This window comes from Pelodiscus sinensis, chromosome 20 (genome assembly GCF_049634645.1).
Source record: "Pelodiscus sinensis isolate JC-2024 chromosome 20, ASM4963464v1, whole genome shotgun sequence".
In the NCBI taxonomy this organism is placed as follows: Eukaryota; Metazoa; Chordata; order Testudines; family Trionychidae; genus Pelodiscus; species Pelodiscus sinensis.
In genome coordinates, this window is record NC_134730.1 from 27,717,367 (window position 1) to 27,740,938 (window position 23,572).

Here is a 23,572-nt window from a genome sequence, read left to right on the forward strand (position 1 = left end):
TGCCCTGAGGTTAACGTAGGAGGGGTTGGGGAGGAGCATACAGTGCCACCCACTTAGGCGGAGTTCAGACACGCTCTGTAACCTTGGCTCCTTTCTCCCCCCCTCTCAGCAGTTTCTGGGCTTAGGTTTTCAGAGCTGCCATCCGAAAGCCTGTATTTGCATGGGAAGTGGAGAGCTAGCAGCAAGGGGCCCAGCTCTTTAGCATCCCCTTGCTTTGGCTGAACTCAAGCACTAGTCATAGGTCAGCCCATTCTGGCTGCTTCCCAGTTACTGGCAATAGGGCAAAGTTAATGAAATCCTGGCAGCGAACGCAGAACTTTCTCTCCAGTGACCGATTCTGTGTTTCTGCCCCTCAGCAGTTCCTATGACCGTGTGGGAAAGGGAGATAGACTCCTCCGTTCCCAGGACAGCCACGGGCCAACAGCCAGCTCTCCCACTAAGGGCAGTGAGACTGGGCCTCAGAGCATAGCCAGTCGTTAGACCAGAAGCTTAGTTAGAAAGCAGCGTTGCTACCCAGTCCAGACTGCAATTGTAGAATAAAGAGCAGGTTGTAACACTTACTCCCATTTTGGAGTTTTATTTACAAAGTTTCTGAAAATGTATTTACATGCATGGTGGGAAAGACCTTGGGGAGGAGCTTGATTATTTGATGATTAAACTCCTGGTGCCTTCTGATTTAACAATTATACATTATGTGGGTCCTCATGTTGTGGAACTACCTGATTACAGCTGCACAGCCACCAGCAAGAAACTGTACATCTAAGCTCCAGTCCCCTGAATTGTTCCCAGTGCTTTCACCTCCTTGTCCTCTTCGCCTGTAAAAAGAAGCGAGTCAGATAAGCCACGAGGATTGGTGTTTTCTTTTTCCAAAATACAATTCCCGGTGTGGGGTGAGGACTTTGCCAGATAAGACACTCACAGGGACTAAGTGGAGGGGAAAACTGCCCTCATCTACCTCTGTACTTAGATGGCCCTACTCCGCTGTTTCAGAGTGGTTCAGCCATTCATTCATTCCCACAACTTCCTTGCTCTTATCCTGTAACACAGACTGTGACCGAGTCAGAGGGGAAAGTTAAGGGTTTCCTTATCCCAAATCCAATGCCTTAACCACAAAACTATCCTTCAGCTTGAAAAGACTCTACAGTGGACAATTCTGATGTATTAGACTTCAGGGAGTGGGTCCTAGGTTTGAGAATTACTTCCCCATGCACATTCTGCGTTAAGGGGGCATAAGCATGAATAGCGCTGAACTTCCCAGGCCAGAGTCCCCTTCCAGGATGCATCCAGAAGGGTGGCACCGAAGTTGTTGCGTACAGATACTCCCTGCAACGTACTGCCTTTGTGAAGCACTCCTTCAAGGCCTCAAACTCCTTTGCACACGCATCCTTCCTCAGCTCGGCCTGGCCAGCTGTCGTTGCCGCGACACATTTTCCATAGGCTGCTGCCTGAAAATCACACCGAGCCGTAGAAACAGTCACACGCTGCCTCGATCTCACAATGTCTCCAGCCCCAAGGGTGAAAAGGGTCTGAGTCGGGCACCCTACCCCCAAAGTCACCAGTTGGGCCTAAACATGTGAAGCAGGAGGGGGCTGCCCAGGGCTCTTATTACTATCCCTGCTCCCTTCCTGGGCTGGGGAGAGGGGCAGCAAAGTGACTGGGTGCAGAAGCTCCACTGTGGCTCTATCATTCACAGGGGCAGCCCTAGCAATATCCCTGCACTGTCTCCAGCGGTGGGGGACACCCGCCCCCCCCCCCCCAACAGTGACAGTATCTTGAGCAGTGGCCTCATCTTCACTTCCATTCCACTTCTGCTGGAGCCCGAGGGAGGGTCCCAACCCGCCCACCTGCTTTCGCCAGGACCCTTCTGGAATCGTGCAGCCCAGCCAGGAGATTTTGGGCGCTAAGAGCCTGGCAGAGCTGAACCAGGCCCCCTGGCCGCCCTCACGGTAGCATCATCCCTGGCGGCAAGAGGGGTTCTGTTCTCTACCCAATGGGAAGTATGCCAACGGGACCGGATGGCATTCATCCAAGGGTTCTAAAAGAACTCAAATGGGAAATTGCTGAGCTATTATCTGTGGTTTGTAACCTATCCTTTAAATCGGCTTCCGTACCTAATGACTGGAAGGTAGCCAACGTGACACCAATATTTTAAAAGGGCTCTAGAGGCGATCCTGGCAATTACAGACCAGTAAGTCTAACTTCAGTACCGGGCAAATCAGTCGAAACAATAGTAAAGAATAAAATTGTGAAGCATGTAGAAGAACATAATTTGTTGGAAAAAAGTCAACATGGTTTCTGTAAAGGGAAATCCTGTCTTACTAATCTATAAGAGTTCTTTGAAGGGGTTAACAAGCATGCGGATAAGGGGGATCCAGTAGATATAGTATACTTGGATTTTCAGAAAGCCTTTGACAAGGTCCCTCACCAAAGGCTCTTGTGTAAATTACATGGCCATGGGATAAGAGGGAAGGTCCTTTCTTGGATTGAGAACTGGTTAAAAGACAGGAAACAAAGGGTAGGAATAAATGGTAAATTTTCAGATTGGAGAGGGGTAACTAGTGGTGTACCCCAAGGGTCAGTCCTGGGACCAGTCCTTTTCAACTTATTCATAAATGATCTGGAGAAAGGGGTAAGCAGTGAGGTAGTAAAGTTTGCAGATGATACCAAACTAGGATAGTCAAGACAGAAGCAGACTGTGAGGGACTCCAAGAAGATCTCACCAAACTGAGTGACTGGGCAACAAAATGGCAAATGAAATTTAATGTGGATAAGTGTAAAGTAATGCACATTGGAAAAATAACCCCAACTATACGTACAATATGATGGGGGCTAATTTGGCTACGACAAATCAGGAAAGAGATCTTGGAGTTATCGTGGACAGTTCTCTGAAAACTTCCACACAGCGTGCAGCGGCGGTCAAAAAGGCAAATAGGATGCTAGGAATTATTAGGAAAGGGATAGAAAATAAGACCCAGGATATCTTACTGCCCCTGTACAGAACTATGGTACGCCCACATCTGGAATACTGTGTACAGATGTGGTCTCCTCACCTCAAAAAAGATATTTTGGCCTTGGAAAGGGTTCAGAAAAGGGCAACTAAAATGATGAGGGGTTTAGAACGGGTCCCACATGAGGAGAGGTTAAAGCGACTGGGACTTTTCAGTTTAGAAAAGAGGAGACTGAGGGGGATATGACAGAGGTCTATAAAATCATGAGCGGTGTGGAGAGGGCGGATAAAGAAGAGTTATTTATTAGTTCCCATAATAGAAGAACTAGAGGACACCAAATGAAATTAATGGGGAGCAGGTTTAAAACTAATAAAAGAAAGTTATTCACACGGCGTGAAGTCAACCTGTGGAACTCCTTGCTGCAGGAGGCTGTGAAGGCTAGGACTAGAACAGAGTTTAAAGAGAAGCTGGATAATTTCCTGGAGGTTGGGTCCATACAAGGCTATTAGCCAGGGGGTAGAAATGGTGTCTGTCTGTCAGAGGCTGGAGCGGGCAGACAGGACACTGGGCTGGACGGACCTTTGGTCTGACCAGTGCGGCCCCCAAACTCCCTTTTACATCCCCCCCCCTCCAGAGCGCCCCCCCCGCACACTCCCCCCCTCCAGAGCCCCCCCCGCGCACACCCCCCCTCCAGAGCGCCCCCCCCCGCACACTCCCCCCCCTCCAGAGCCCCCCCCGCACACTCCCCCCCCTCCAGAGCGCCCCCCCCGCACACTCCCCCCCCCCCGGCCCAGCGAAGGGGCGGGGTATGGGGGGGCAGCCCCGCGCGCCCACCTGGTCCCGACACCCCGCCAGCAGCTCGGGGAAGCGCCGCAGCCGCTCCCGGGCTCGCAGCCAGACCCCCTGGCCGGACATCGCCGCCTCGCTACGCGCTGGGCGCCGCCATGATGGGCCGGGCTCCGGTAGGCTCCTGGCGCTGCTCGTCAAACAGCCCGACGCTCTCCTATTGGGTCCGGATAACGCCCGCCCACTGGTGTGCTGTGATAGGGGCAACCTCCTGTCCGTCAGACCGCGCTCGGCTCTGGATTGGTTCCAACCAACAACCTTTTCATAGCCCGGCCCCACCCTGACGAGACGTAGGGTGGGTTACGCACAACGTCCTCCTTAGTGACTTCTGATTGGTCCCTTTCGCACATGGGGGCTTCTGATTGGACGAGATGCCGGTGATTTACTTCCCTTCCCTCGTCCCTCTGCTGGTGGCGACAGTAATATCGGCAGCTTCCGCCTGCGGCCTCGTCCTCCTCTGGTGCTGATTGGTTGAGCTGGGAGGAAGCCGCGCTCTGATTGGCGGGCAGGGCGTTCCGGGGGCGGGCAGATGAGGCCGGGTTCAGGGGCGGCCGGGCGGGTTGAGGGCAGAGAGAATCATGGCGGCGCCGCTGCGGGATCGGTTGGGTTTCCTGAGCCGGGTACGGGGGCCGGGGCGGGCTGGGGGCCGGCCTGCGGGGACACTGGGGTAGACCCGGGAAGGGGGTGGGGGTGGGAGCTGAGTGGTGACGTCACCACGACACCCGAAGCCTCCGTGGCGTCACTCCCCGTTGGTGTGACGTCACCCCGTTGTGATGACGTCGTCCCAAGTTGGTATGACGTCACCCCGATTGGGATGATGTCACTCGGTGACCTTGCCGCAGTGATGTGACGTGTGGCGCTGACCTCGCCCCCTCCCCCCGCGGGGCTGCCCCAGGAGGTGGGGTCGCCTGCCCCCCCCAGCTCCGCCCTCACGCTGGGAGCAGCCTGGGGCGCTCGGTCCCTCGGGGGGGGGTCGGCTCCCCCCGCCCCAGGCGGCAGGTGACAGCTGGACACCGGCAGGGGCTGCCTCCTCCTGGGCTCTCCTGCCAGGCCAGGCGCTGTGATCCGGGCCCCACCGGGAGCTGGAGCTGCCAGCGTGTCTGGATCTACGGTAACAAGCCTCTCGGGAGCACAAGGCAGCAGCTTTCACCCCGGGGGCAAGAGCTTGGAGGTGACCAGGCTCAGCGTGTGCTGCTCCCTCTGGAGCCAAGTGGCTCAGCCTGGGTCCTGAAGTCTCTGAGTTTCCCATCTCACCCTGCTGTACGGGTACCACGTCGTCCCCAAACAGTTGTCCTAGTTTCCCTAGGAGGTGGCTAATGATGGCTCTGACTTGCTCTGGGCACTGCCCAACCGGCTCTGTCTGGTCCAGTGCCCTGTCGCTGACCATGGCTCTGAAGTGGCTGCTTAAGGAATCATTTGCAGCTTAGGGCAATGTCTTCCTAACGCTGTCACTGCCCTGAAGAGGTACCAAAGAGCGAGGGACATGCTTCTCCCCAGGACTGTGATGTGTGGGGCAGGGAGGTGCTCTAGTTGGATGGTGCCTTCAGCATTGCAGCTGCGGGTGTGTACAGGGGTGAGGTGTTGAAAGGGAGCTTGGGGGCTCCCTGGGGATGGGGCTGCCTCTCTATCCCTCATTGGACAGTGCTGGTTTCGTCTCTTTCAGCTGCCCACTCTGATGAAAGGCACCTCCGATGATAACGTCCCATGCCCTGGGTACCTGTTTGAAGAAATCGCAAGTATCCTTTATTCATAGAGTCATAGAACACTAGAACTGGAAGGGACCTCGAGAGGTCATTGAGTCCAGTCCCCTGCCCTCATGGCAGGACCAAGCCCCATCTAGACCATCTCTGACAGGTGTCTGTCCAACCTGCTCTTAAATATCCCTAGTGATGGAGATTCCACAACCTCTCTAGGCAATTTATTCTGGTGTGTAACCACCTTGACAGGTGCGAAGTTTTTCCTAATGTCTAAACTAAACCTCCCTCACTGCAATTTAAGCCCATTGAATCATAGAACCATAGAGCTGGAAGAGCCCTCAGAAGGTCATCAAGTCCAGCCCCCTGCCCAGGGCAGGACCAATCCCAACTAAATCAACCCGGCCAGGGCTTTGTCAAGCCGAGACTGAAACACCTCTAGGGATGGAGACTCCACTACAGGCAGTCCCCGGGTTACGTACAAGATAGGGACTAAAGGTTTGTTCTTAAGTTGAATTTGTATGTAAGTCGGAACTGGCTCCAGATTCAGCTGCTGCTACTGAAACTGACCAGGGGCTGACTACAGGAAGCAGGAGGCAGAGTTGCTCTGCCCTCGGCTTCCTGGAATCAGCCTGATCAGTTTCAACAGCTGCTGAATCTGGAGCCTGCGACAGAACAGCTGGGGCGCTGCCCGGTAGGTTCCCACAGGACCAACCCGGCAGCACCCCAGCTGCTCTACCCGAGGCGTCCCGCAACAAAAGCCTGGTCTACTGGGGGGGTGCACTAGCTGTGCCCCCTCCCCCCCAGCAGACCAGGGAGACCCAAGCAAAGCCGCACAGGCGGAGGGACCCCGCCGCCCGTGTGGCTTTGCTCCTGTCTCCCTGGTCTGCTGGGGGGGTCCAGCGGCTTTGCTGGACCCCCCCAGCAGACCAGGGAGACCAGGAGAAGCTTTCCTCACCCCGGAGGACACGGGTGGCGAACCGCCGCCCGTGAGCTCCGGGGCGAGAAAAGCCCCGTTCGTAAGTGCGGATCCGACATAAGTTGGATCTGCGTAAGGCGGGGACTGCCTGTACTTCCCTAGGGAACCCATCCCAGTGCTTCACCACTCTCCTAGGGAAATCGTTTTTCCTAATATCCAACCTGGACCTCTCCCACCGCAACTTGAGACCATTGCTCCTTGCTCTGCCATCTGCCACCACTGAGAACAGCCTCTCTCCAGCCTCTTTGGAACCCCCTTCAGGAAGTTGAAGGCTGCTCTCAAATCCCCCCTCACTCTTCTCTTCTCCAGACTAAACAGACCCAACTCCCTCAGCCTGTCCTTGCTCCTTTTCCTGTCCTCAAAGGTTAAGGATACAGTTTTTCTCCCTCCTCCTTCTAACACCCTTTAAGAGCCATTAACCATTATCCCCAGTGTCAGGCTGGGAATGCAGAGATGGAGAAGTTTGGCAGAGGTGCTGAAAGAAACCAGGGCGGGTTTCGAGGCCAGTGTCAGGTATTTCCTTCCCTGTGTAATAGTTACTAAGATGGATCACTTAGGGAGAGCGTGGGTTAGTGGTTAGAGCATGTGGCGGTGGCAGCATGGTGGTCTGGGTTCTCTTCCCTGCCCCGGTACTCCTGGAGTGAGTGTCCCTTCCCTGACGCTGTAATGTCCCAGAGATCTCCCACGACTCCCCCGGGAGCAGCCAGTGCCTCCTGGAGCATCTCCTGAACCGGCTGCAGAATAACTCCTGTCACGTCAAGCTGAAGGTAACTGGGCACTGCTGGGGCAGCACAGCCCCAGGGTCTGTCCTTGGGGTGCAGGCAGGAGGGAGGCGAGAGCTCGGGGGCAGTGGGACTGAACGTGCCCAGGAAAAGGGGGCGCAGGCCATGCTGCACGGTTGCTGCCCACCCTGGTGTGACTGGAGAGGAGCTGGGGAGCCTCCACCTGGCTCCCCGCTCTGCCTGTCGGGCTCTGGTGCTTTCCACCCGCCCCTGCCCAGTTCTGGTCTGGCTAAGTGCAGGCCGCCGAGCGAGTCCCCAGGCCTCCGATTCCGCTGCCCCAGCCTCTGCTGTGTCGCCAGGTGCTGAAGATCCTGCTGTACATGTGCACGCACGGCTCGGCGCAGTTCCTCCAGCAGCTGAAAAGGAATTCCGCCTTCATCCAGGAAGCAGCAGGTAGCCGGGCCCCTGGGCGGCCCCGGGATGGGCTGGGTCAGCGCCGTTACCTGGAGAGAGGCCGCCCCAGGGCAGCGCTGTGCACTGAGGAGGGAAGGGCCCCCCACCCCCCTGGTGCTCCTGACGTCCCTGCTGCCAGCTGCGAGCTGTGGGGGGTTATTGCTGGGCCTGGTGCACCCTGCTAGCTGTGCCTGGGTGGTGGAAGGCCTTACGCCCCTGCGCCAGCCCAGCCCGTCCCCCCCTCTGCCTCCTAGTGTTTGCAGGGCCGCCGGATCCCCTGCACGGCAACAGCATGTACCAGAAGGTCCGAGCAGCAGCACAGGTGAGTGGCGCCCCGGCCAGGGGATAGGACTCTGCTGGGCCGGGGGAATTCGAGGCACCCTCCTGCCCTGGCTCCAAGCCCTGGCCAGGGTTGGCTGGAGCCGGATTGGGGCCCGGGGCCGTCTCCTGGCTGTGACGCTCTGTCCTGTCCCTGCAGGACTTGACCAGTGCTTTATTTTCCGATACCTTGCTGCCCCTGGCGACTGCTCAGCCCTGCAGGCCGCTTCCCCCAACAGGTAAGCACCAGCCCACTGTGCACCCCCCTCCCCCCGAGAGGTGCTGCGCTGGCAGCCCTGGAGACCGGTGCTTGTGCCTTCTCCCCGGGGCGGGTGCAGCTCCCCCCCCATGCTGCTTGTGAATGAGGCGAGTCCGGGGAGGCGGTCGGGCCCCGTGGGCATCGCTGTCTGTGCTGCGCTTGGCTCTGTCACGTCACTGCCTCCTGGGACTCCCCCTCTGCCAGGGGCTGGGAGACCGTCGCTGCTCCTGCCGGCTGCTGGCGCGGCTGTGGGCCATGGCCCGAGTTGCTGGCCCCTGCAGCAGCCTGCCCAGGGAGCCTGGGGCGGGAACCCGGCGATGCCTCCCGCCCCGCGGGGGACGCACCCTTGTCGGAGGCGCGGGCACAACTCCGGGAGGGGCAGCTGCCCTTGCAGCAAACAGAGAGCCAGGGATGGGATGGGGCCAAGGGGCATGAGGCGCCCCTGCCCAGCTGCCAGGGGGCGTTGGCACCGGGCTCCCTACGGCCCCTTTGAAAATCCTACCCCGAAAGGGCACCAGCCTCCGGCCAGCCCGGCTGCGCTCCGCAGGGACTGGGCAGGGCTCCGCCGCCTCCCAGCGCCACGGGCGTGTCCCCACCAGCGGGCAGCACCCGCCGCTATCCCAGTGCTCGTTGCAGGGGAGGGTTTGGCTGTGCCCAGCCCCGGGTGCAGAAAGGGGCGGGGGGGCCCGGCCCGGCGAGGGTCGGTCTGTCTGAATGTCTCTGCCTCCAGGAATGGGCGCCCAGCCCAGCCCCTGCGGCTCCTTGCAAGGCTTTGGCTTCACCGGCGAGAGACGCGGCTCCCGTAAGTGCCCCTCCCCCGCGCCCCGGCCACGTCGCCAGCTCTCGGGGTTCACCCCAGGGCCCCGACTGGCGCCTCCGGGGGGCTCCGCAGCCGCCGGCACCGGCCACCCGCTTAGCCCTGGTCGGGCCGAGCAAATCGTGAGCCGGACGCCCGAGCGCAAGGAGCACGGGCCCCGTGTGAACTCTGGGACCTGCAGCCCTGGGCTTCCCGCCAAGCTGGTGGCTTCAGGGGCCGGGCTTGTGGCATTTGCACCTCGGGTTGGCAGCGCCGCGCCGCGCAGGGGCCTGGTCTGATGCGCCCTGTGCCCAGAGCGGGCCCGGCCCGGCAGCGGCAGGGGGCACGTCCCCTACGCCCCAGCCCCAGCGCGGGGTCCCTGGTGGCGGGTGACAGCGCTCCAGTCTCCCCAGCCCCCGAGGGTCCCTGCCGAGATGCCACCGGGCGTGGATCCAATCGTAGACTGCGCCCTGGGGAAATAGCTGGGGGCCTGTGGCAGGAGCTCAGGCCTGGTGAGGAGTCGGGGGGGGGGGGTGCTGGGCTGGGCTGGGAGAAGTTTGGGCCTCCCTGAAGCTGTCCCCACCCTGCAGCCCAAAGCCCGGACAGCCCCTGGGCAGCGCAGCCGGGAAGGGGGCCCAGCCTGGTCCCCGCCCCCCCAAGTCCTGCTGGCCTACGGGCTGCTCTCCGGGCTGAGCCCAGCACAGACGCTCACCCGGCCCTTTCCTGCCCTTGCCCAGCGTCGGCCGGCGAGGCCCTGCTCTCCAGCATACAGAAAGCAGCCGAGGTGGTCGCCAGCGCCGTGCTGCCCGGCCCACAGCTCCCGCCTCCCCGCCCCAGGGAGCTGCAGGAAGATGCCTACCAGCCCGTCACAGCGCCGCCTCCTGGCAAGAGCCGTGCGGGGCCGGGGAAGCCCCCTGCTGCTGCGGCCCACAGTGTCCGAGGTAGGTGCGCGGGGCCGGGCAGAGCAAAGCGGCTCCCCCAGGCAGCTCCGTGTGGCCCCTGCGGACTTAGGGCCTCGCGTGTCCTGGCAGGGAGGGGAAGGTTGTCCCATGCAGTGACCGTGCTGGGGTCTTGGCGCCTGCCACGGGAGGATGCTTCTCTGTAAAGTGGCTCGCCACATGCTCAGCAAACCCTAGGAAGTGCCTCACGCTGCCCTGCAATGCAGCCACCTCTGGGGTGAGATACAGCCACCGTTGTGCAGCATAGAACACTGCTCCGCAGTCCAGGGCAGGACTAGCAAGACCCTGGTTTCTAAGGAGCGCGAAGTGTGGCCTGTAGGGTGCGTGTCAGCTGTCGGTTGATCCCTGAAGCGGGAAACGGGCTTTGAGTGCCTCTCTCGGGGGCTTCTCCTGCAGGGAGCCACCAGGCCGGGCAGGCGGGAGGCGGCTGGGAAGAGGCGGACAGCGGGCACAGCTCCCAGAACTCCTCGCAGGAGAACGGGGAGCAGAGCAGGACCTCCGACTCCTTCAGCAAGTCGGGCAGCGACGGCCAGTCGGCAGCCAGCCGGGAGCTGGGGGCTGTCACGGAGAGGTGAGCCGGAGAGGGCCCGGAGCCGGGTGGGAGAGAGGGAAGGGGGCTTCGAGCTAGTGGCGGTGGGGGTGCGGCTGGAGTTAAAACCAGCGGGCTGCCCCTTCTCCAGTCTCCCCAAAGTTCCTGTGGTGCCCCCAGCTTCTCGCCCAGGTAATTCAGTGCCCCTGTGGGTGCTGGGTCCCCGTTTCCCAGCGGCTCGGTCAGCGCGCTGCAGGGGCAGCCAGTCGGGCAGACGCTGGGGGTTGGTCTGTCTGAGCTCCACCCCTGCTGGGGGGCCCGGGAGTCCCTCGCACGATGATGGCACTTGGGGCTGTGTGCTGGGCCCCGGGTCAGTGGCTTGTGGGTCGGAAGGCGGGACTGCCCTGTGCCGGCTGCCCCCTGCTGTCTGCCCCTCGGGGCAGGGCCCTTGATCCGGCCTGCGTGCTGCCCCTCGGGGCAGGGCCCTTGATCCGGCCTGCGTGCTGCCCCTCGGGGCGGGGCCCTTGATCCGGCCTGCGTGCTGCCCCTCGGGGCGGGGCCCTTGATCCGGCCTGCGTGCTGCCCCTCGGGGCGTGGCCCTTGATCCGGCCTGCGTGCTGCCCCTCGGGAGCGGGGCCTTTGATCCGGCCTGCGTGCTGCCCCTCGGGGCGGGGCCCTTGATCCGGCCTGCGTGCTGCCCCTCGGGAGCGGGGCCCTTGATCCGGCCTGCGTGCTGCCCCTCGGGAGCGGGGCCTTTGATCCGGCCTGCGTGCTGCCCCTCGGGAGCGGGGCCCTTGATCCGGCCTGCGTGCTGCCCCTCGGGAGCGGGGCCCTTGATCCGGCCTGCGTGCTGCCCCTCGGGAGCGGGGCCCTTGATCCGGCCTGCGTGCTGCCCCTCGGGAGCGGGGCCCTTGATCCGGCCTGCGTGCTGCCCCTCGGGGCAGGGCCCTTGATCCGGCCTGCGTGCTGCCCCTCGGGAGCGGGGCCCTTGATCCGGCCTGCGTGCTGCCCCTCGGGAGCGGGGCCTTTGATCCGGCCTGCGTGCTGCCCCTCGGGAGCGGGGCTCCGGGCCGAGGTGACGGGCTGGCTCTCGCCGGCAGGGTGGAGGGCGACTGCCTGAGAGAGCTGAGCCTGGTGAGCACGCTGACCCGGGGCTCCAAGGTCTTCCTGACGCGGGACGAGACCCAGCACTTCGTCAAAGAGTAAGAGTCCGTCGCCTCCCCTCCTGCCCGCCCAGGGGTGCAGCGGGGGCAGGGCGGGGGCTGCGTTCCCACCCTTGCAGGCGTGCCGGAACGGGCTGGGCTGGGCGCTCTCCACAGCTGTGTGGCCCCAGACCCCCAACCGGGCCTGGCCAATGGGCGGGTCCCTGCCCTCCCTCTGGGTCTGGGCCAGAGCTGAGAGCAAGCGTGTGGCAAAGGAGAGTCCCTGGAGGGCTCAGCCAGCCCCTGAGGTGGCGTGGCAGGAACGAGGGGGGCTGGGGCGGCTCTGTCCCCCGCCACCTGTGGGAGAGGCTGAGCCTGCGGCAATGCCCCCTCGCCAGGTGCGGGCTGCTGAACTGCGAGGTGGTGCTGGAGCTGCTGAGCCGGACGCTGCAGGACCCCAGCGAGCTCGTCTGCATGGTGGGTGCGGGGGGCGGGGGGCTGCATCCCCTGAGGGTGGGTGCTGGCGGACAGCAGACTGGCCAGAGCCACTGAGACGCCTCAGGGCTGGGGGGCTCCCTGTGGGAGGGGGCTGACGGGGTCTAGTGCGGGTCACAGCTGGGGCTGTGCACTGGTTCGTGCCGCCCTTTGCCTGCCCTGCAGGGGCTCAGCCCAGTCCCGGGGGGGAAGGGCTCCCGCACCCCATGGCTGGGCTCTGTGACTGGGCCCTGGAGACGGGGCCCGCCTGGGCTGGGGAAACTGCGCAGGGCCCACGGGGAGCCCAGCTCCACGGGCTGTCGCTGGGCATGTTCAGTATCGGTTCATGGAACAGGCAGTTCACCTCGTGAATTCTTATCGGTTACTCGACTGTTCTAGAGTCCTTGGGGGCGGGGCCGGCAGCCCCACTCCCGAGGAGCCCCCGCCACTCCGTAACCGTGGCAGCAGCGCTGGGTGCCAGGCGAACGCTGGTCCACGAGGGGAGCCAGTGTGAAAACCAGCTCCCCTGGCGGACCCGACTGCCTGGCGCCCTGCACTGCTGCCTCTGATACAGATGCAGCAGCCCGTGTCCAGGGGGGTCTGAGCTCCTGGACTCAGCACGAGCTGGAACTGAGCCGGGCTGCCTGCCCGCCAGCTCCTATCCGCTTTAAATGCGGAGCCGCAGGGGGGCACAAGCCAGGGCTGAGCCAGGCTGCTAAAAAATGTCCTGGTGGGAGAAATGGCATGTGGTCTAAACTCAATAGCATTAACCGATAAGCTTATCGTTAATCGGTTAATTGACTGGCCTGTTCCATCCCTCGCTGTCCCCCTGGCATGTCACGACTCTGAGCCATCTCCCTGGGCTGGGGCGGGCCCCTCTCTGACCCTGCCCTGCCCTTGCCAGAGGTCCATGTGTGCCGTATCCTGCCTCCTGTGCTCCGACCTGCTGGCCCACGAGCAGATCTTTGCCGTTACCCGGCCACACCTGCAGCAGCTCAGCCAACGAAGCCCCGGCCCCGTGGCCAACAAAGCCACAAAGGTGAGTCCCGAGGGGCTGGCCGGAGCCAGCTCCCGCCTCCCTCCCCTGCAGCAGAGAGCCCAGGGGGGTGCAGGGTCCCCTCCCGCCCCAAGGCTGGGCCAGACTTGGCTACTAGAGGAAACCAGGGCATCAGCTGGTGGCTGTGCAGCTCAGGAAGGAAAGGTCGTCCCCCTCCCCCCCGTGAAGCTTTGCACAGTAGGCCCAGGGCTTCCTGGGTGGTGACCCCCGGCAGAGCACCAGGTAGCGAACCTGCCAGGCTGGATACCAGCTTGACATCTGCTCCAGCACTCGTGCCGGGCAACATGGGGTCAGCACAAAAGGCCTCTCCGGAATCCCGTCCGGCCCCCTTGCAGGCAGGCTGGCAGGAGCCGGCTGCTGGCCTCCCCCGTGTGACGGGATCAGTGGGGGGCAGACCCTCCGCCCCAGGTGCTGCACTGACCCCTTGCTCTGTTCCTCCCTTTCCTTGCCAGCTCCTGCGGCAGTTTGAGGCTCTGTGCCGGAGCCGCCCCTCTCCCAGGAGATCGCAGCCGGACACGGCTCCCTCTGCTCCTGCCGGGGGCTCCCCCCCGCACACGTGCGACTTGCTGACGGATGTCACGCCTCCGGCAGGAGAGGCTGTTCTCAAACCCGTCAGCTTAGCCCCTTTCCCCTCGAGAGAGCAGGGCAGGGAAGCGGAGACGTGTGAGCGGCTGGGGGGCGCTGCGCCAGGCTGCCGGTGCCAGCAGGAGGCGGAGTGCCGGTGCCAGGAGCCCCAGCCGGATGGGGCCTGGATGGATTCTGGGCGTGCACAGATGCTGCATGGCAGGCAGGGGGCAGCCGCACCCCCTCAGAGCCTCTCCCTGTTTGCTGGCATGGAGCTGGTCGCCCTTCCCCACCCAGCAGGAGCCAGCCCTGGCGAGAGGGGATGTGGCTTTCCTGTTCCATGGACACCGCCCTGTACTGGGACCCGCAGGGGACCCGGGGACGCTGAGGGCAGCCAGGAAACTTCTGCATTCTCCTTCCTCAACATGTAGCAGCTGGGCCTGCTGAGCAACTGGGGCCTCCCTCGCTGTGTCTTGCTCCCAGGCCACTGCTGCGGGGGCACCGGGCTGCCCTCCCGACTGGCGCTGCGGGGCACCGGGTGACTCAGCCCACAGCAAGCCTTCCCCCTCCTTGTGGGCGCTGCACAGGCCCCGTCCTGCTGGGGAGTAACTGGCTGGGGCGCAGCAAGGGAAGGGAGTCCCCGGTCACTCCCTTCAGTTTGATCCCTGGGGTGCCCTGTGCAGCCCTACGATAGCAATGCAGCGTAACCCCACGCAGGGCCACCCCAGCCGTTTCCAGGCTGCCACGGGGAGGTGAGAATCCCCTTGACTGTGCCCCCCCGTTAAGGTTGTGCCACAGGTTTCAGGCTAATCATTTCTCCTTGGCTGCTCAGGCCCTCTCAGTGGCCACCTGTAGCACGGCCCAGACTAGGCCCAGAGGCATGCTGGGAAGGGGCTGGACTCAACCTCTCGGGCGCTGCCTTGGCCTGCGTGTATGAACGAGCTGATTGCTAGAGCAGTCACTTAACCTCAGGGGCTGAGGAGTCCCTTGAAAGGCCCTGGGCTGCCCTACAATAGCAATGCAGCGTAGCCCCACGCAGGGCAGTGACTACAGCAGCCTCCGGCCCCTTGCTCGTGGGCGGGGAGGCACTGAGCAGGCCAGTCTGGCAAAGTCCTTTTCGAGGAAGGTGACTCTTCTGGCTCAGCCGTGGCAGGAACTTCAATACTCGTTACAGTTGACTGGGTAAACGGTAGCATTCTGATTGGTTAACCGGGGCCGGCCAGCCCACCAAGGGCAGGGGGGCTCCTCCAACCCAGCCCTCCGTGGGCAGCGGGCTCATCCAGACGAGGGGGCAGGCTGCTCTGACCGGATCCTACCGTATCATGCTGCTCGGCTGGCCGGCCCTCTGGTTAACTAGTTACCGGGCAAGCGTGGCTAATGCTTAACCGATTAACTGGTTACCTTCCACATCCCTAATCAGTGGCTCCTACACGCCCTGCAGGCCCTGGGCTGAGCTGCTGTGGGAGTCTGGCTGAGCTGGTTTGGTTTCCTGATATTGTAGCTGTTTACCTGAAGGTGCGTCTGTTTGTCTGTCTGTCTCTCGCACACGCACACACAAAAATACCTCTGGGGCATGTGGGGCAGCAGCCCCAGTCTCACCTGCAGCCTGCTCTCTTCCCAAGCCGCACTGGGGAAAGGGAAGTCCTCTTACAGGCCCAGGCAGCCTTGGGCAGGAGCTGGACACGTTATGCAGGGATTGCACGTCACACTGGTGAGCTTGCTGTGAGTCGGTTGTGTACATGTCTGTGTATCGTCCTTGGGTTCGGGCCAACCAGACCCGACCATCTGTGGGGGGGATCCACTACAGGCAAATCCCTGGGGAAAATTCCTTTCTAGCTGTGTCTGATCTGCCCCCCGGGGCAGAAGCGTGGGTGGGCTCCTGCTGTGTGTAAAACATCCAGCAGCCACGGCCCGGCTCCCCTGCAGCGCGTACCGGTGCACATCCTACCTCCCCATCACAGCCACTCACCGCAGCCTCCTTCCTCCCGCAGCCAGGCTGTCCTCGGCTGGGAGCCGGGATGGTCCATTGTTCAGAAAGCCTCCTGGAAGCCGGTCCATGTTTACAGACTGTGTGTGTGTGTGGCGGTGGCGGGTTGCTAACACAACACTGTTAATAAACACTACGTTGTGTATATTTAAAGTGTGACTCATTGTCGGCCTGAGCTTCCAAGGTGTGCTTGTTCACAACCTGTCTCTCAGCTACCTCTGCGTTCTGCTGCAGAGCACGCTGGGGTGGCTTTCCTGGCCCCAGTGGTGGGTGCGAAGTCAGGGCCGCGCTGAACCCCCGACCCCTGCTAAGGCCCATGAGGACTCTCTTCTCTCCCATTTCAGAGCTACGCAGTCTGCTGAGAGCATGTGTGGTTTGGAGTTTCTTGTTCTGGCACTAAGCCTCAGCTGGCTTCTAGACTCCCGGCACCAAAGAGCTGTGCTCATGTAACAAAGGCTGTTTGCTCTGGGCCCATTGGAAAGTCACATCTCCCCAGGTTCTGTCCTTTGACACAAAGCCAAACCTCCTCCGAATCGGTCTCCTCATGTTCCGTAACCTGGTGTTTTCTTTAGCAAATCTGATCCTTTGAAAAGACGCGCTAACCGCTTTTGTGTTTGCATGACGCTGAGCCCGTGAACTCAGAGCGCTGCGTGGTGCCTGGCACTGCCAGACCCAGAGGTTGCACGTCGGCGTCTTTCTCAAGAGCGTCTCCTGAATAGGAAAAGCAAAGACCACCACGTTCGGGAGGCCGCTTCCTCTTGTAACTTAAAGCAAGGGCGGGGTTTGCTTGTGCCAGGACAGTGGGATGCACTGCGCCTCTGAAAACCCTACAGAAAAGAGAATCACCAGACAGGTGAAAGGGGCTGGCTGGGGACAGCGTACCCCCCCCGCCTCTTACCCCCCGCCCCCATTTGAGACTGCCTGACCCCACCCCATTAGGGAGGGGAGGGTGAAGCTTCTGCCCACCTTGATTTGTACAGGGACATTGCTGGCTGTTCCCTGGCCTCAGGGAGTGAGGGAAAAGTGCATCCTTCACTGGGTGGATAGCACAGAAGAACCCGGACATGCACCCCTTCCCCCGGCTGTGCCTGCTGGAGCTGCAGTGGCCATGGAGAGGCACTTCCCACCTGGCCCCAAGCTGCTGCGGGGAGAGAGGGCTGGGGGTGTCCTCTCCCGGGCTGGGTGGGGCTCGTTAAGCTGCTGTGGGGCCGTGCTACCGTGCAGCGTAGGGGAACCTTGGTGGGGATGCAGGATGTAGGCCTTGGATGGAGTTTTGGTGCAGGGTGTGGGCTCAGGGCTGGAGGTTGCACTGGATATAGGCTCTGGGAGGGAGTTTTCGTGGGGGAAGGGGGTGCAGGGATGTGGGCTCTGGGTTGAGGAGTTGGTCATGTGCTCCAGCCCCCTAATCATTTTGGTCGCCCTCTGCTGGACCTTCTCCAATGCGTCCACATCCTTTCTGTAGTGGGGGGCCCAGAACTGGACACAGTACTCCAGATGTGGCCTCCCCAGTGCTGAATAAAGGGGAATAATGACACCTCTGGATCTGCTGGCAATGCTCCTCCCAATGCAGCCTAATATGCCGTTAGCCTTCTTGGCTACAAGGACGCCCTGTTGACTCACATCCAGCTTCTCATCCACTGGAATCCCCAGGTCCTTTTCTGCAGAACTACTACTTAGCCAGTCGGTCCCCAGCCTGTAACAACGCTTGGGATTCTTCCCTCCCGAGGGCAGGACTCTGCATTTGTTCTTGGTGAATCTCATCCGATTTCTTTTGGCCCAATCCTCTAATTTGTCTAGGTCACTCTGGACCCTATCCCTGCCCTCCAGTGTATCTACCTCTCCCCCTAGCTTAGTGTCATCCTTAAATTTGCTGAGGGTGCAATCCATCCCCTCAGCCAGGTCATTAATAAAGGTGTTGAACAAAACCGGTCCTAGCACTGCAATCCGTGGGGCACTCCCCTTGAAACTGACCGCCAACCTGACATCTAGCCGTAGATCACTACCCGATGGGCCCGACGGTCTGGCCAGCTTTCTATCCACCTCACCGTCCATTTCTCCAATCCATATTCCCTTAACTTGTTGGCAAGAATATTGTGGGAGACAGGATTAAAAGCTTTGCTAAAGTCAAGGTCTATCACATCCACCGACTTCCCCATGTCCACAGAGCCAGTTACCTCATCATAGAAGCTCATCAGATTGGTCAGGCATGACTTGCCCTTGGTGAATCCATGTTGATTATTCCTCATCACATTCTCCTCTTCCAAGTGCTTCAAAATGGATTCCTTGAGGATCCCCTCCATGATTTTTTTGGGGACTGAGGGAAGGCTGACTGGTCTGTAGTTCCCTGGACTGTCCCTCTTCCCGTTCTTAAAGTTGGGCACTGCATTTGCCTTTTTCCAATCATCTAGGATCTCTCCCGATCTCCATGAGATTTCAAAGATAATGGCCAAAGGCTCTGCAATGACATTTGCCAACTCCCTCACTACCCTCAGATGCATTAAATCCGGCCGGACCCATGGATTTGTGTAGGTTTAGCTTTTCTAAATAGTTCCTAACCTGTTCTCTCTCCACCGAGGGCTGCCCATACTGCGTTGCCTAGTGCAGTAGTCTGGGAGCTGACCATGTCTGTGAAGACAGAAGCAAAGAAAGCATCGAGTACTTCAGCTTTTCCCACATCATCTGTCACTAGGTTACCTCCCTCGTCCAGTAAGGGTCCCCTCTCCCCCGCACCCTCTCTGATCACCAACATGCCTGTAGAAACCTTTCTTGTTGCCCTTCACATCCCTTGCCAGCTGCAATTCCAGTTGCGCTTTCGCCTTCCTGAGAACTCCCCTGCATTCTCAAGCAATATATTTATACTCCTCCATAGTCACCTGTCCAAGTTTCCACTTCTTATAAGCTTCCTTTTTGTACTTACCTCACTGCTGTCCCTCCTCACCCCTACCTCCCCTTGTCCCCCTTCCCTGCCTTTCCTCACCCTGCCCCATCCCTCCTCACCCCACACCACCCAGCCCCTCCTCACTGCACCCCCTGCCTACTCCATACCCCACCCTGCCCCTCCCCATCTCCACCTCCCTTCACCCCACTAGTAGCAACCTCTGCCTCTCTGAGCCAAATATGGCTCTTGTTGTGTCATTCCCAAAATACACTTTAACTCTGGCACACAGCAAGCTGGGGCTCTGCTGGCCCCACCCTGGCAGCATCTCCAGAGCAAGCTGCTTGCCCTGCTACAGGCTGGTGGACTCAAACCCACAGCCCCAGCTTCTGGGGGCTGAGGCCTTATCCATTAGGCCACTGGAGGATCTGTGCCACTTTCAGCTGATGTCAGCTCCAGCCCTGGGCAAGCCGGTAATAGCAGCCTGGGCCAAGGTGGGAGAGACTTGGACCCACAGCCCCAAGTAGCAGAGGCTGCTGGTTAATGCCTTATCCAGTAGGCCACTGGAGGACTCACCTCACCCCACCTCCCTACCTTCACCAGCCTACCCCAACCCTGTGCCCTGAGTCCATCATCCCTACAAGCTGCATGGAAACTTTTGAGAGAGACCATAACAGAGGCTCAACTGAACTGTAGACCCCACATTAAAAAATAGTATGAGAACCAAAAAAGTACAGAACCAAATATGGCTCTTTTGTCATTCCCATAATACATGCAACTTTTAAAATTAAACTGCTAACTGGCACACAGCAGCAGCTCCAAAGCAAGCCGCCCCGCCCCGCCCCAATGGTGGTCGATCAGCTGCTCCCAGGGTGGGCAGGCAAACTCAAACCCACAACCTCAGACTCCAGGGGCTGATGCCTTAGCCTTCAGAGGACCCACCTCACCTCCCTACCTTTAGCTGTTTCCTTATTCGCTTGTACACTCCCCACACCATGCCGAACCCTTCCACTTTCCCTGATATCCCTCAGCTTGCCTGCTCCTCCTCTACCACCTGCCTGCCTCTAGCCCGACCCTCCTCCATCTCCACCCGCGGGTTGGTGCATGTGGGGCTCAGCCCCAAACTGGAGGGGGCGGGGGAAGAGGCAGTACAAGCTCCCCCCCCCCCCATCCCAGCATTGTGCTCAGCTGTGTGTCACGTTCGGGGCCATGTGGCAGCGGGGCCAAGCGCAAATTTTGCCTTTGCCCCCGGCTGCATAACAGCCGCTATGCCTCTGGCTCTTTGTGGACTTGTTCTGGATTTTGATGTAGTTTGGCTCTTTAGTTTGAAAAGGTTGCCGACCCCTGCCTAACCCACCCCCCACTCCACCCCTCCCTCTCCTGGCCCCCTGCCCCACATCACCCCGCCCCTTCCTCTCCTGGCCCCCTGCCCCACATCACCCCGCCCCCTCCTCTCCTGGCCCCCTGCCCCACATCACCCCGCCCCTTCCTCTCCTGGCCCCCTGCCCCACATCGCCCCGCCCCTTCCTCTCCTGGCCCCCTGCCCTAACCCACCCCCCACTCCACCCCTCCCTCTCCTGGCCCCCTGCCCCACATCACCCTGCCCCTCCCTCTCCTGGCCCCCTGCCCTAACCCACCCCCCACTCCACCCCTCCCTCTCCTGGCCCCCTGCCCCACATCACCCCGCCCCTCCCTCTCCCGGCCCCCTGCCCACATCACCCCTCCCCTCCCTCTCCCGGCCCCCTGCCCCACATCGCCCCTCCCCTCCCTCTCCTGGCCCCCTGCCCCACATCACCCCGCCCCTCCCTCTCCTGGCCCCCTGCCCTAACCCACCCCCCACTCCACCCCTCCCTCTCCTGGCCCCCTGCCCCACATCGCCCCTCCCCTCCCTCTCCCGGCCCCCTGCCCCACATCGCCCCGCCCCTCCCTCTCCCGGCCCCCTGCCCCACATTGCCCCGCCCCTCCCTCTCCCGGTCCCCTGCCCCACATCGCCCCGCCCCTCCCTCTCCCGGCCCCCTGCCCCACATCGCCCCGCCCCTCCCTCTCCCGGCCCCCTGCCCCACATCGCCCCACCCCTCCCTCTCCCGGTCCCCTGCCCCACATCGCCCCACCCCTCCCTCTCCCGGCCCCCTGCCCCACATCGCCCCTCCCCTCCCTCTCCCGGCCCCCTGCCCCACATCACCCCGCCCCTCCCTCTCCTGGCCCCCTGCCCCACATCGCCCCGCCCCTCCCTCTCCTGGCCCCCTGCCCCACATCGCCCCGCCCCTCCCTCTCCCGGCCCCCTGCCCCACATCGCCCCGCCCCTCCCTCTCCTGGCCCCCTGCCCCACATCGCCCCGCCCCTCCCTCTCCCGGCCCCCTGCCCCACATCGCCCCGCCCCTCCCTCTCCTGGCCCCGCCCCCTCCCGGCCAGCGCGCGGCGAGCTCCCCCCTTGGCCCCCGCCCGCCGGCTGCCGCCTCAACCGAACTCCCTGCCCGCGCGACGGGCAGCCGAGCCGCCCCGTGAGAGGCCGGCGTCCGCGCAGCGGGCCAATGGGGTGGCTGGGGAGGCGGGCTCGCGCCCCGCGTTAGGCTGTTCTGGGGCCGGTTACGCGCGTCCACGGCGGCTTCCCCGGCCCCTTGTTTGGGGCGCGCGGCGCTCGAGGGGCCCTTCCCACAATGCACCTGGGCCGGCCGGACCCGAGCGGCGAGCCCGGAGCGCCTGGGGGGGACCCGGCCCCATAGCGCCTCCTGGGGGTGGGACCCGGCCCCATAGCGCCTCCTGGGGGGGGACCCGGCCCCATAGCGCCTCCTGGGGGTGGGACCCGGCCCCATAGCGCCTCCTGGGGGGGGACCCGGCCCCACAGCTCCTGGGGGGGGACCCGGCCCCATAGCGCCTCCTGGGGGTGGGACCCGGCCCCATAGCGCCTCCTGGGGGGGGACCCGGCCCCATAGCGCCTCCTGGGGGTGGGACCCGGCCCCATAGCGCCTCCTGGGGGGGGACCCGGCCCCACAGCTCCTGGGGGGGGACCCGGCCCCATAGCGCCTCCTGGGGGGGGACCCGGCCCCATAGCGCCTCCTGGGGGGGGACCCCGGCCCCATAGCGCCTCCTGGGGGGGGACCCCGGCCCCACAGCTCCTGATAGGGGGGGACCCCGGCCCCACAGCGCCTCCTGGGGGGGGGGACCCGGCCCCACAGCGCCTCCTGGGGGGGGGGACCTGGCCCCACAGCGCCTCCTGGGGGGGGGACCCGGCCCCACAGCTGCTGGGGGGGGACCCGGCCCCATAGCGCCTCCTGGGGGGGGGGGGGACTCCGGCCCCACAGCTCCTCCTGGGGGGGGGGGGGACCCGGCCCCACAGCGCCTCCTGGGGGGGGGGACCCGGCCCCACAGCGCCTCCTGGGGGGGACTCCGGCCCCACAGCTCCTCCTGGGGGGGGGGGAGACCCCGGCCCCATAGCTCCTGCTGGGGGGCACTCAGCGCTCTAACTCCTGCTGGTGGGACAGGGGGACCTCTGGCCCATAGTTCTTGGTGGGGGGCAGCAGGCAGTATCCAGCCTGTGAGCCCTCCAGAAGTTTAACTCCCCTGTTTTAAAATCACTCCTGGGGACTCCATTCCCGAGTCACCTGGGGGGGGGGGGGCACCATCCTATCAGGGGCTTTGTATCGCCCTTTCTCTAGGGTGGGGGGAGCTCAGGGTTGGCCTGCAGGAAAGAGGGGCCGGGCCGTAACAGGGTTTGGGACCTGGACTCCTCTCGGCTGCTGGAGCATCCTTCTGAGATTTGGGCTAAGTTGCCTTTTCCTCTCAAGTTCCCTGCTCCCCAATAGAGGCTGGGAAAATAGGTTTAAATACTAGCACCCCAGCAGGGTGGCGGCTGGAAATTCAGGCAGGTAAGGAATCCTTTTATATTCCTCTTTTCCCCTTTGGTTTGTTTGTGCACGCAGGTCCGGGATTGCTGGCCATTTGCGAGTAATGTTTTGCCAACAAACCACAGGTTTTCTTTTTAATTCCTTGTGCAAGGTTTTTCCTCTGCCTGGAGAACCATCCTGGCCCAATGCAAACCTGACTTGCCCCTGTACTGGAGAGGGGTCTGGCATAGGAAAAGGAGCTTCTGGAATAAGAATGCTGATGTTATGGTGCTTTTGCAAATAGAGAGTTACACTCAAGCAGCCTTCAGATTGTAGAGCATACTTTGCTAACCTGTCAAGTATCAGAGGGGTAGCCGTGTTAGTCTGAATCTGCAAAAGCGACGAGGAGTCCTGTGGCACCTTATAGACTAACTGAAGTGTATCTGACGAAGTGGGTCTTTGCCCACGAAAGCTTATGCTCCTACACTTCAGTTAGTCTATAAGGTGCCACAGGACTCCTCGTCGCTTTTGCTAACCTGGTAGTTCTTATTTTATAGCACCCAAAATAAATTGGGCACCTCTCGTAAAACAAATAAAGAGACAAGGTCCCTGCCTCAAAGTGTTTACAGTATACGGCCTTAACCCTGCAATCACTTTTGCCATATCTGTGTGGAGCAAACTTTTTGGTTTTATTAGGTTTTTTTAGGTAACCCAACTATTATCTTTGTGCTTTTCTGATTTGGTTCAGTAGTAGTGAACCATGAAATATTGAGCAGTCGTGGTAGTTTATAATCCACGCAAAGAATATGTTTCCGTGTGATCTAACTATACATTCCTCTGATCAAATATATACCAGACTCCCAAGCCCAGTGAGGCTGTGACCCATCTTCCTGGTGTGAGTGTGATGGTTTCCATAGAGAGCGGTTGGTTTGTTGTTCTTGCTTGTGCCAAGGGAATTGCAAATGTCTCTGGAAAGAGCTTAGGCTATCCTATGTGAAGGCTGGATAGTTTCCCCCTTTCTCTCCAAGAACTGAAGCTTTCTTCAATTTCAGCTGCTGTGCAGGAATTGTATTACTATTGAAAGAAATAAAGCAACATAGCAGAGTAATTGTGAAACTGCTTTGAGGCCATGGAGGTTGGAAAGGA

General features: G+C 61.3%; 2 protein-coding genes and 1 long non-coding RNA gene across 4 annotated transcripts in view; 2 read left to right on the top strand and 1 right to left on the bottom strand.

The window, feature by feature from the left end:
• Positions 1 to 4,311: 4,311 nt before the first annotated feature.
• On the top strand, positions 4,312 to 15,874 carry TEPSIN (TEPSIN adaptor related protein complex 4 accessory protein). 2 transcript variants are annotated; one of them, XM_075904074.1, is made up of 13 exons: positions 4,312 to 4,414; positions 5,458 to 5,530; positions 7,143 to 7,234; positions 7,549 to 7,642; positions 7,897 to 7,964; positions 8,121 to 8,199; positions 8,950 to 9,021; positions 9,753 to 9,956; positions 10,371 to 10,545; positions 11,604 to 11,705; positions 12,044 to 12,122; positions 13,024 to 13,158; positions 13,629 to 15,874. In XM_075904074.1, the coding sequence occupies exons 1-13, from the start codon at positions 4,373 to 4,375 to the stop codon at positions 14,169 to 14,171; spliced, it is 1,758 nt and encodes a 585-aa protein (XP_075760189.1). In that variant the 5' UTR covers positions 4,312 to 4,372; the 3' UTR covers positions 14,172 to 15,874. The 2 variants fall into 2 exon arrangements, with proteins under 2 accessions (XP_075760189.1, XP_075760190.1); XM_075904075.1 differs by lacking the exon at positions 4,312 to 4,414 and adding an exon at positions 4,438 to 4,905.
• A 138-nt stretch (positions 15,875 to 16,012) lies between these two features.
• On the bottom strand, positions 16,013 to 18,685 carry LOC142819143 (uncharacterized). The gene is made up of 3 exons (XR_012896928.1): positions 18,284 to 18,685; positions 17,902 to 18,182; positions 16,013 to 16,554 (listed from the first exon to the last, which is right to left on the bottom strand). It is a non-coding gene; the product is annotated as an uncharacterized LOC142819143 (long non-coding RNA).
• A 3,365-nt stretch (positions 18,686 to 22,050) lies between these two features.
• Positions 22,051 to 23,572, top strand: part of CEP131 (centrosomal protein 131) — a 33,741-nt gene continuing 32,219 nt past the window's right edge. Inside the window, exon 1 of the mRNA XM_075904065.1 lies at positions 22,051 to 22,468. The gene's annotated coding sequence lies outside the window, so the exon portion shown is untranslated. The remainder of the gene's footprint in view (positions 22,469 to 23,572) is intronic.

Coding starts and splice junctions, on each gene's coding strand:
- TEPSIN (XM_075904074.1), top strand. CDS start 4,373: ATGGCGGCGCCGCTGCGGGATCGGTTGGGTTTCCTGAGCCGG. Junction 9,957..10,370: donor TGCGGCCCACAGTGTCCGAG/GTAGGTGCGCGG, acceptor CTTCTCCTGCAG/GGAGCCACCAGGCCGGGCAG. Junction 11,706..12,043: donor ACCCAGCACTTCGTCAAAGA/GTAAGAGTCCGT, acceptor CCCCCTCGCCAG/GTGCGGGCTGCTGAACTGCG.